The following is a 12,359-nucleotide window of genomic DNA, read 5'->3' on the forward strand; positions in this document are numbered from 1 at the left end:
ATCCCCTACAAGCGAAAGAATTTTAATGAAAATCACACCGTCAGATTCAGCGTATCAGAAAACCATATAACATAGGTTTCAAGCTCATATCTGCAAAAATCTGCAACTTTGTATTTTTTGCCAGAAGAAAAATATACGAATATAGAAGTTAGTTACGTAAGTTAATTTGTAAAGACATCCATTTAGCAAAAGAAAAGTAAAATTTTTATGCAAATAAAAGCTGCATTAACTAAAAAACGATCAGAAATTAAATAAAAAAAACAAGTTTTTTAAACTGAAAGTAAGGAGCGACATTAAAACTTAAAACGAACAGAAATTATTCCGTATATGAAAGGGGCTGTCCCCTCCTCAACGCCTCGCTCTTTACGCTAAAGTTTTTTATTGTGTTAAAAAATAGAGTTGTGAGAAAGTCAAACTTTTTATTGTTTTAAAAATAAAGTTGTGAGACAGAGTCAAACTTTAGCGTAAAGAGCGAGGCGTTGAGGAGGGGACAGCCCCTTTCATATACGGAATAATTTCTGTTCGTTTTAAGTTTTAATGTCGCTCCTTACTTTCAGTTTAAAAAACTTGTTTTTTTTTATTTAATCCTTTTAAGAACCAAAACGAGAACCAGTCATTGGACTGAGCCATTGTGCAGAAGTGATACTAAATTAAACGTAAAAAATAAAGAAAATCCTAAAATAGATTGTTAATTTATCTTAAAAGGGATTGATCATAAAAGGGGTTGGAAATATTTTGATTCAATAAAAAGTGTTCTTAATTGGTTTGCTTTTACTGTACCAAAACTCCTATATTATTTTGTGTTTTCAGTAAAGCGCTAGTTTTGTATAATCCTAAAAGCATAGGGAAACATAATTAGTTGGCTTATTTATACTAGTTATATTAATATATATTAAATAAACTGTAAAGTAATACTTTTTGCCCGTTTTAAGTTTCAACTTCGCTCTTTACTTCCCTCAGAAAAACTTTGTTTTTTTAAATTAATCAAACAAAGGGTTGGAGAGAACCAGGCCGCAGTGACTGAGCTGATACAAGCTCAACCGTTTCTGCATATTAGTAACTGTCATCATCAAAACTAAATTAAGTTTGGATCTGCTGCACAGCTTCTATGTAAAGAGATTGTGCAACTCTTATGATCTTTTCAACTGCATCATGGGGAGCACCAGGATTTTATTTCAGTGTCAAGAACGAAAGAGTCCTGCCCATTCGGACCCAAATAAATATTTTAGAGGGGAGGGTAATACTTGGTTCATTCAATTAGGCTGGAACGCATTTGTTGAGTTCACATAATCCTTCTTCAAGTCTTGGTGTAATAGAGCAGTACCTTTACACCTTTGACTGTAGGGGTCCCTAATCTGAACGTTTACCAATTTCTTCAAATGATTAGTAGTGATAAAAGAATATCGTTTCCCTCTTCTCTTGACTTCTAGGTCAATTTAGTTGTTGTTGTCGTCGTCTCCTAGAAGGCGCTATCTAGCATAAGCAAGCATTTAAACGAAATGTGCTTCCGAATCAACGGTACAAAAGATCCTTAACTCCCTTTATTTCGCAAGTCTACATTATGCATTGCAGCAGCAGTCAGTAAGACCGTGTCTCTCGGTATGATTAAAAAAGAAAAAAAACAAGTTTTTTTAACTGAAAGTAAGGAGTGACATTAAAACTGAAAACGAACAAAAATTATTCCGTATATGAAAGGGGCTGTCCCCTCCTCAACGCCCAACTCTTTACGCTAAAATTTGACTCTTTCTCACAACTCTGCTTTATAAAACAATAAAAACTTTTTTTGTAAAAATGAAACTCCCAAGTTGAGCAATTCTCAAATCATTGAAATGAATGAAAGAAAAGATCTTTAAAACTTATACGTAATATTTTATGCTCGCTTTAAGTTTTAATGTTATTCCTTACTTACAGTTAGAAAAACTTATTTTTTTTTATTTAATAACAACCACAAGCAGAAGACATACAATATCTTTGGTTTATTATCTCATAGAAATCATAGTTATGAAGCTTCTTAAGGTAAAATTAAATGCTAGAATTGGCCGGAAAACAACACAAACAAATTATTTGTTATATCGGCCATTATTTAATAAAATTCAAACTTTAGCGTAAAGAGCGAAGCAATGACGAGGGGGCGAACTTCCTCATATAGGTAATATGAGGGGGTTATAATTTCTGTTCGTTTTAAGTTTTAATGTTACTCCTAACTTTCAGTTGAAAAAACTTGTTTTTCATATTTAAATTCTGATTGTTTTTAATAAGGCTGGGAAATCCAGCGCCCCTTCATGGAAATTGTCTTCCCCCAGGAAAAAATCCTCCATGGAAAGATCCTCCCACATAACCCAATCCCCTAACCCCCCCCCCCCCTCACCAGAAAAAATCTTCCCCTGAAAACATCTGTATACTTACCAATAACCAGTACATATAAACAATGTGCAAAGTTCATAACTTGCAGCCCTTTCCCTTTTGACTGTGGGGGATTAAGTCGTCCTCAAAGACATTGTTATTAGATGTTTTGACTATGCTGAATAAAATGGCTATCTCAAAATTTTGATCTGGTGACTTTTGGAAAAAAAAGTGTGGGAGGGGGCCTAGTTGCCCTCCAATTTTTTTGTCACTTAAAAAGGGCACTAGAGTTTTAATTTTCGTTCTAATGAGCCTTCTCACGAAACTCTAGGATCACTAGGTCTTTACGATGACCCCTGGAAAAAAAAAAAACACAAAAAACAAACACGCATCCGTGATCTTTCTTCTGGCAAAAAATACAGAATTCCACATTTTCGCAGATAGGAGCTTGTAACCTTTACAGAAAGGTTCTCTGATACTCTGAATCCGATGGTGTAATTTTTATTCAGATTCTATGACTTTTAGGGGGTGTTTTCCCTTTTTTTTCGAAAATAGAGCAACTTTTGATTAGTAGGATTAAACTTGATGAAACTTATATATTTAAAGTCACATAAAAATCCAATTCTTTTGATGTATCTATTTGTATCTAAATTCCGTTTTTAGAGTTTCGGTTACTTTTGAGCCGGGTCACTCCTTACTTACAGTTCGTTACCACGAACTGTTTGATGTTGTTTGTACAATTTTGGGATGATGTCGCATTCTTTTTAGTCCAAAACACAAGTCCTTCAAAAAAGTAGTATTTGGCTAAATAACAAGGATTTTACTAATACTGAGTTAGCGCTAATTTGAGTCAGTCAGATTTTTCACGGAATTCTTATTTATGGTAGCGAGTGTTGTATGGGGCTTATTCACTATTATAGAAGAAGAATTTTGAATCAAACTTAATGCAATAGCTTACCTTGGGGGGAGATCAAGGGGAAAGAACTGCCCCATGCGCAGCCTTTAAGTGGGTGCGAAACTGACTTTTTTTTTTTTTACTTATATTGTGGTAGTGGTGAGGGGTATAAACCGACATTGTCGCCATACACTGAAAACTCTATCTACGGGTTTGCCTAGATGACGTTTTTCGAGCACCATTTATCGTGCAATTTCGAATTATAGTATATTTCTTGTATGTGAGCTTTACACTTTCTTTCGCGAACGTGATTTTAATTTAATTCGCATTAGGTATTGCTGGTATCACAAGTTTATCTAAGTTTATCTAGTTTATCAAGTTTATCACAAGCTTACTCTATCTACGGGTTTGCCTAGATGACGTTTTTCGAGCACCATTTAGCGTGCAATTTCGGATGTTTATAATTTGTCACTTGGCCTTTAACTAATGATTGAAATTACGCCGTAGGCATGAAAGTCTTAAGAAAATGTAGAAAAAATATTGACACGGGAATACTTTCTACTTTTATAAAAGACATACTAAGCAAAAAATTCTATGAAAATGTTAACACAATAAAATTAGAAACCGATTTTATTCGAAAAAAGGAACATGGTAGTTTAGAATTCGAGTTTTACTCCTGGCTCACAGTCAAATTGTGGGCAACAGGCAGGGAAGGTGGCGTTTAGATTTGTCTTTGGAGAAAGTTTGCATTTGTTGTTGGGTTTTGGAAGAGGTCCACAGTCCGAAACCTTTTCAAGTAGTTTTCCATCATCTCCCTTAATACATTCACTAACTCCACAGAACGGTGCCAAACTCCATTTTTCTCCAACTTTGTGAGTTTTGCAAGAAGTTGATGCAAAGCAAACACCAGGGAAATCTGAAAAAAAACTACAGTTTAGTAAGTCACTTTCTAATTAATTTCCCAAAGTTGTTTTATATATATGACCAGCTGCAGTGTTTTCAAATATTTGATTAAATAATTTGTTCTTTCCTCTGAAAAGAATGGACTTCCTATTGTCAATTTCCTATGGTCAATTAGAGGGGTAAATTGGCGGGAAAGAGAGGGGGTGGAATTACCCTCTTACATTTTAAATATGCCTTTTTTGGTATTCTTATTGGAAAATACATTTATTGATATTTTTATTGGAAAAAAATCCCCCCCAGGTTTTGAAAAATACATTTAACCTCCTCCTGCTACACTGTCTTAAATTGGCGCCCCCATTAGTAAATATATGTGTATGTTACCGTGAATGTCCGCAAATTGCTGAATTTCAACATTCACTGGTGAACATCCGAAATACCGTACCTATTTTCTCTTTGGATTTAATCAGCTTTACCAGTCAACTTTTTTCAATTTAATGCAAGGTTTGTTTGTGACAGGTTAGGTTAGAATAGATTAGTTTTGGTTAGGTTGGGTTAGGTTAAGTTTTTAACCATTTCTGATATATAGAACCAAATTTGACCTAATCTAACCTAACATAACCTAAGCTAACATAATTTAACCTAACTTAACTTTCACCATCATAGTTTGCATAAGACTGAAAAAGCTGACTCACAAAGCTGATTGAGTCCAAAAAGAGAAAAAGGAATTTTGAACATTCACCAGTGAATGTCGACATTAACCAGATTTCGCACATTCCCGGTAACGGTAGAGCTTTATAGGTTCATTGGTAAAGCATAAATCTTCCCTGAAGGAAGAAAAGTGTAATATTTTCTTGAAGTTAGAAGCCCCAGCCTTTTCTACATATGTTGGCCTTCCTTGAGGGAGCATCCTTTAGCCCTTCCCCTCATTGTCCATAGTAATGCTTGCTTCTTAATTGAACTCATTGACATAGCTGTCAAACGTCAGGAGTTTTGTGTAAATTCGCATTCTGCTTCTAATAACATTCATTTTTCGTCGTCGTTTATGCTTCTTCTACTTTTATTTCTTTTAAATAAAATTAATCTAAAATTAATGAGAGTAAGTATTTTTTAAAATGTTTTCTGAGGAAAACCAAAACATCCTTGAGACAACCAAATTGTTAATTTATCTTCAAAATGGGTTGCTCTTAAATTTGTTTTTTAATTGTTTTTTTCTTTTTTCAAGAAAAGCTTGTTTTCAAATTTACATTCAATCCAGCGTTCATAAATGTTCTTGAAAGAATACAAATCCCTTAGTTTTAGTTTTTATCGAGTTTGAGTCCGTTTAGTTTTCATTAATTAAAGTTCTTAATCAGTTCACTTGCATATCTGATGAGAAGATCAAAAAGAGGAAATCAATTGTTCGGTTTAGAGTTTCAGTATAAAATTGAGTAAAGTTCCAGTTTAGATGCTTTAATTGAAAATTTTTCCATAAAAAAAAATTATCAAGTAAACATCAAATATTAATGAGTTCTTATTGAGAAATATTAATGAGCTTTACTGATACTTAAAATTACACAAAGTTTTTATTTACGAGGAAAAGTGCTCTAGGAAAAACAAATATGTTTCAGACAGGAAAGTTTTAAATCTATACATATGAATGTCGAACAACTTCCTTTAAATAAATAAATAAATCAGTCTAAGTTGTCCTTTCCTGATAAATTTCTTGGAAACGTTTTCCCCTATCATTTACTACAAACAGAACTGTTCTATTTTGTATAAGGATAAAATTGTCTTCTTTACTATTAAACCTTTCGTGATAACGAACTTTAAGTAAGGAGCGACTTGGATCAATAGTAACCGAAGCTCTAAAAAACAAATTTTGATAACTATTAACATAACAAAAGAACTGGGTTTTATGGTGATTGTAAAAATATAACATGCATCAAGTATTGTTACGGATCAAAAGCTAAGAGCCTGAAAAAAATTTGCCTGATTTCCAAAAAAGGGGGTGAACATTCACAAAAAGGGTACCGATCTTAATAAAAATCACACTGTCAGATCCAGCATTAAGTTATGCAATTTGCTCATAGTTTACATATGACATTTTTATTGTTAAATATGCAGAATTTCTAGAAGAGTATGGAATTTATGAATGGGGGAGGGGGGATTTTACATGAGAGGAAGTCCCATGAGGAGAGTTTCCGGAGGTAACTTTACTTTGAGGATGGGATTTCCTTGCACGATTTTAAAAAAAGGTCAGAACTGAAGTTTAAAAATATTTTTTTTCATCTGGAAGTAAAGAGCATCATTGAATCTTAAAATGGACAGACATTATTCCGTATATTTGAGGGACTTACCCTCTTACCCTCAAGAGTCGTTGAATTTGAATGAGAACTGTTTTAAAGAACTTTAAGACTTTAGCGTAAAGAGCGAGTAATTAAGGAGGGGGTAAGCCTCATCATATACATAATAATTTCTGTTCGTTTTAAATTTGAATCTTGCTCCTTACTTTCAGTTGAAAAAAACCTGTGTTTTTTATTTATTTAATTCACACTGAGCTCTTGCTCAGTTTCATTAACTGACTATTGGGTGGGTTTTATGTTTAAATTATCTATTTCCCTTATTTTAAAAAACACGAGTTTTATTATCATTTTTTCAGACCTAATTATTTCCCTGAATTTATTTTATCTCTATTGAATACCTCAAAATATAGCGCTAAAAGAAGCAATATTTTTAAGTTTATTTAAAACATATTTATTTAAATTTATATTTATTTAAAATCTATTGATAACAAAGCAGCAAAGGTCTTAAATTTATTTAAGACCTTTGGCTCTCAAAACGTATGAATGCCCTATCACACACTCATTTGATCCTTCAGTTCGGTACACCAGTGACGGAAAATCATAGAACACACCTACAAATTTGTTATCCGGAATGGAGGCGTAAAGTAACAAATAGATTTACTTTTATTATAATTCTAATTTTCCTGGAAGCACAAATTGAATTTTCTTTTATGACACGCACAAAGGCGACGCCTGTAGAGTCTGTGGGCGTAACTGCCCTCAGCTCTGCAGGCTCCTCTTAGGAATACCCTAAGAGGCATAAACTATGAGGGACATCAGACATGTGGGTCAAGATTTCCGAATTCAGAGATCAGTGTTGATGCAAATTTGGAACCGGAACTAAAAAGCTGGTAAATTGCATTAAAAAATATTTGGAAAATTATTTCAAAAACCTTATAAATCTCGAGATTTAGGTGGAAGGGGTCGAATACTTTCCCTGACCTATCTGCTTAAAATCCCCAATTATTCTTTCACGAATAAACGATTTGAGGTAATAGGAATTTACGGAAGTGGCAGTGCACATAGGTAAAAATAACATTTAATGCCTTGTGATTGCTGGCGTCAATATTTTGATTCTCAATAAATGATTTATTACGCTTGGACGAGCTACTACTTACAAAAATAGAGGCAAAAAGTGAAGAGGAAATCAGGATTGTTCGCTAATATTTTTCCTGCTATGAAAAAAGATGCTTTAAATTCGGTTTTCATGCTTCCACAGACTGGTTAATTCAGCAACAAGTTTGTAATAGTGGTATTAGTATTGGTGGAAGAGTTCTTGGTACTTATGCTTTATATGCTACACAGCGGTATAGACTGTAAAAGCGAACCAGACATGAAGACCCGTGAAACGGGTATTTGATATCTAAATTATTTGCAAAGCGTAATTTCTTACCGAGTTTACAATATTTAAACGAGGGGGGGGGAAGGTACCTAGGTTAGGTTAGGTTACGTATTTAATATACGTTATGCTAACCCCAAGCTCCCCACCCCATAATTTGCAGATATATAGCCCAGACTTGTTTCTAAACTATTATATATTCATCCTATTTTATTTTATTTCATTAGTATTGACCAAACTTGACTTCTTTCGTGTGTAGCATATAAAGCATAAGTACCGAGTTCTTACCTCTTAAGACATCAGCAGGTAGGACTCTTGTGCTTGGCTGTTGAGCAATAGCAACAGCAACGACTGCAACGAACACCAAAATGCTCTTCATTTTTCTGAAAGTAAATAATAAAGTTATTTGTCTCCATTTTGCAAAAGACCATTTCGAGCTGGAATTGTCCTATTTCCCCTAGGTGATTGCTGTAAGATTTATTTTAAAATTGCTTTCTAGAGGGATACCAGAACTATTGAATTGCTTCTTAGAAGGGAAGGGATAGAATGAAAGAAGCATTTATTGCCAAGAAGCACCTTGAATGGTAAGTTAAGGAAGAATTGCTGTCTAAAATCAGTCGTCATTTTCATAGTCTTGTTTTTCAGAAGAAAAATTGAAATCTTATAGTCAGATTTGGAATCAATCAAATGTCTTTTGGCCAAACGCTCATTAAAAATATGTGTTTTTGGCTCTTTTTTTTTGCTCTTTTTAGCACTATTATCTGGTATAATTAAATTCAAATTATCAGAGTTAAGACTTTTTTGAATTACAATTGTCGTTGAAATAAGGAACTGCTTAAATTCACCAACCAACTAATAGCACTAATCTCCAGTTTTTAGTAGTAGCCTATAGATGCTTAAAATCTTGGTCACGGCTGACCCCCCTCTTTCTAAAAACGGGGTGAACCATTTTAAAAACTGACTGCACCTCAATTTCATTTTGGTTTCGAGTTAAATTAAGATTATTTGTTTTATCCCTGACGCCGTATTCAAATATTTATTTTATAATTATTTTAGTATCGTATGTTCTATATTAGATGTTTTCTCTCATTTGATTTACCTAAAGTATAGCGGTAATATAGTTATAAATATTGCGAGAATTATTGTTTGGTTTTGATATTAATCTCGCATTCAGTCTCAGAATTTATTTTCAGTTAGTTTTGGGATGAAGTGGGAGGCACTAAACTGGAAAAGGACAACAAGAAATTGTAGCCTAAACAGTTCTAACTAATTGCAGCCTAAATAGCAACATAAAATGTCATTAATCGTCACATGTCAATTCTCAATTATAGATTTTAGCGTTAAAGAGGATTCAATTCAAATAAGAAAATAAGAAACGCCAATTTGAAATTGGCGTTTATCATGAAGCTTGAGAAATTATTTGATTCACTTGCTCTTTCACACAAAAGATGTTTTATTGTCTTTGGTCTAAAGCAAATAAGAAAAAAAAGGGATTAAAAAGCTAATATAACTATATTTTTGTTCTTAATAATTAAGTTTTTTTGTTTCATTTGATAATGGAAGAGGTACTATAAGATCCCATTTGTTCACAAATAATCATTTAAAAGACATTCTAAAGATTCGCTAAAGGCTAATTACCCTATGACATAGACATTTGTGTGTGTGTGTGTTTTTTTCCCCCTTTTCTTTAGAGAACAAGTAAATTTTATCTCTTGTAGTTTTTCTATTCACTTTACGCCAAGTCAGAAGACATGAGCTTCACAAGTGAGTGAAAGAACTGAAAACTGACTTAACAGTTTTGACTATTAGTAAAGACCAGTTTTAGTACTATTTTTTAATTCCTTGCCTTTAAGATTTGCCTTTAAGAATGTCGGTGTCAAAGATTTTATTCCAATTATCCTTGCACGCGTAAAAGAGGAAAAACTACATGTTTAGAGAAATATTAGCTTTCTAATTATTTTGGGGACGAAAACAAAGATACTGCCCACAGGTTGAGTGTGAGTGAGTGTCATCAGCACAGGCGTAATTTTCTATTGGACAGGGGCAGACTTTGGTTCCTCCCACCCCCAGACCCTAGTTTGCACCCCTCCCATCTAAAATGTAGTTTCCTGAAAAATCTTGTTAAAACTAAGATAAGCCTACATATTTCAAGAACCCACAGAAACGGATCAGTTTTTTTTAGTATAGTTCTTTAGTTTAGTTCAGTTTTCTTTACCTTTATGGTACTATATGTCTCAATTTTCACTTGATTTGGGAAAATTGGCTCCAACTTTGCCCCCCCCCCAGGAATTTGACAAAATTATGCCACAAGTTCTCAGCCGAAGAAAATAGGGTATTGATAATTCAAGAAGAGTCTCTTTAATGCCTTTTGAATTGCGGCAGGCAAGGTAACCGATAGTGTATGTCCAAGATATCGAAGAATTAGCTATCAGGTAGATTCATTTCTTTTTAAAGTGAGAAAATCGCCTACCTAAATATGCATGCATGAAGAAGCGACTGCAATAAAATTATAGACTAACCTGTTATTTAGGAAGGTGATTGATCCTCTTCAACAACAAAACTAAACACTTAAATTTTTAATTCAGTCTTTTGTATTTAAATAGCCTACAATAAGCAGTAGGAGGAGCAGTGATTTTGGCAACCTTGATGTGTTGCAACTAGTAACAACAACAAATCGGATAAGGGAACTTCCTTTTTTTTGTTGAAGGCGAACAAAGAAAATAAATGGAAGAAGAAAGAATTCTTAGTCACAACATTTTCACGCGATTACAAAAAAAAAAAAAAAAAAAAAAAAAAAAAAAAAAAAAAAAAAAAACGCCCAAATTAAAAACAAACAATGATAATAATAATGATTCTGAGACCTTGATCTTCTTACAACATTTTGTTTTCTATTTATTTGGGAATTAAATTATTTCTTAGACCGCACTACCTGTGCAGTCAGTAGCTTCGTTTGGGGGTGGCAAGGGGGGGGGCAGTTGGCCCCCCCCCCAGAAATTGAAAAACGCTATTATATAGCCCATCCCCCGTGACTCTCTGGATGTGGAACTTGTTTGCCCCCTCAATAAAAATGCTGGAGCTACGCCCCTGTGTGCAGTTATAAATAAAACAAATGAAAATATAGAAAAACAGGTATAATGGTACTTGTGTGTTATTCAGTACACACTCGAGAAGTGAAGTTTGTTTAATCATAATGAAAAATACCAAAATATAATGAAAATACAATACTTTAGTAACAAAATTATGAAAACTACAACAATGAATTATGGTAGAGGGGGTCGCTTAGAACGCATTATATTAAATGGTACTTATCTATTATAGCAACCCCACTCAAGTTCTTCATTTATTGACGCACTGTAGAACCAGTTTCTTTCGCTAGTTTCTTTCACCTTTGCGAGAGACAAGACAAAGACAAGTGGCAAAACAAACGGGAAATATATAATTTGGGCTATATATTTGCACATTAGGGCGGGGGTAAAGTATTTGGACAGTGTGAAGTTAGAAAACAATTCTCACTTCATAATATGCAGAATAATTGTACCTAACACATTTTGCATGCAGAACCGCCATAGTTTACCTCCCCCCCCCCCTTAATGTGCAAATATATAGCCCAAATTTGTTTCCAAAATACTATATTTTCATCATACCTAGGTATATTTCATTGGGATTAGCCTAACTTCCCATTCTTGAGTGGGGTAGCTATAACAGATAAGTACCTATTAAATACCTAACCTAACATAACTTAACCCAATCAAAATACCATCTCTATACATAAAATATTTAATAAAATGCACCTACAAAATTGATATAACCTAACTTTCTTTGAATACTGACAGGTAAAAACCGGTTATTGTCTTATCTGTAGATCCACATTTTCGAGTTTGTACCAAATAATACACAAGTACCGGTATAATATTCTAAAATCTGACTGTGGAAAAACATCTGATGATAAGAAAGGTCCGAAAAATACTAAGTCATTATTTAAAGGTTTTTTTCCACTGTCGTATTTAAAATATTGAGCCTTTTTTCCTGTATTTTCATTTGCTTTATTTATTATTCGGGAATTAAGCTGAAAATATAGATTATATACATGATAGATGAAAGGTAGGCATAAATGTAATGGTGGGATGGAGACTCTCTACCGTACTTCATGAATATCAAGGTTTTTTGCATATTTCATTCAAATAATTTCCCTGTTTTATATGTTGTTTTTTTATGTTGGTTTATCGAAACAAATTGGTGCGTGCGTGTCTAATTACAGGCACACAAAAGGGAAATTTTTTTTTTTTTTTTATTTTGTTGTCAATGCTTAAACTTTTCTAAGGTTCCCTAAAATTACCTTGTACCATTATTGGTGACAACAAAAATCGAAGGGAATTCGAAGATTTTTTTCAGAGACGACTGTTCAGTTTCTTGGGAGTAAAAGCCTAAAAGCCAAGAATTTTTTTAGGCGAGACCCATATTTGAATAAAAATTAAGTCTCATCTCTATCTTTCGGACCTTTTCCTGTTTTACAGTATATTTCATAATCTGTTCAACCTCTAGGGGCACGGCCCTCCTG

General features: G+C 33.5%; 1 protein-coding gene across 1 annotated transcript; it reads right to left on the bottom strand.

The window, feature by feature from the left end:
• Nucleotides 1–3,850: 3,850 nt before the first annotated feature.
• On the bottom strand, nt 3,851–10,467 carry LOC148952313 (U-scoloptoxin(16)-Er9a). Its single transcript, XM_089089757.1, has 3 exons — nt 10,321–10,467; nt 8,090–8,184; nt 3,851–4,154 (listed from the first exon to the last, which is right to left on the bottom strand). The coding sequence occupies exons 2-3, from the start codon at nt 8,178–8,180 to the stop codon at nt 3,895–3,897; spliced, it is 351 nt and encodes a 116-aa protein (XP_088945883.1). The 5' UTR covers nt 8,181–8,184; nt 10,321–10,467; the 3' UTR covers nt 3,851–3,894.
• Nucleotides 10,468–12,359: the final 1,892 nt, after the last annotated feature.

This window comes from Artemia sp. Qi Xiang Cuo, chromosome 5, assembly GCF_049724085.1.
Source record: "Artemia sp. Qi Xiang Cuo chromosome 5, ASM4972408v1, whole genome shotgun sequence".
Taxonomy (NCBI): domain Eukaryota; kingdom Metazoa; phylum Arthropoda; class Branchiopoda; order Anostraca; family Artemiidae; genus Artemia; species Artemia sp. Qi Xiang Cuo.

What these genes read in the sequence shown, in the direction of transcription:
- LOC148952313 (XM_089089757.1), bottom strand. Translation starts at nt 8,180, where the DNA reads ATGAAGAGCATTTTGGTGTTCGTTGCAGTCGTTGCTGTTGCTATTGCT. An exon ending in ACCTGCTGATGTCTTAAGAG is followed by an intron (nt 4,155 to 8,089) that starts GTAAGAACTCGG and finishes GTTTTTTTTCAG; the next exon opens with ATTTCCCTGGTGTTTGCTTT.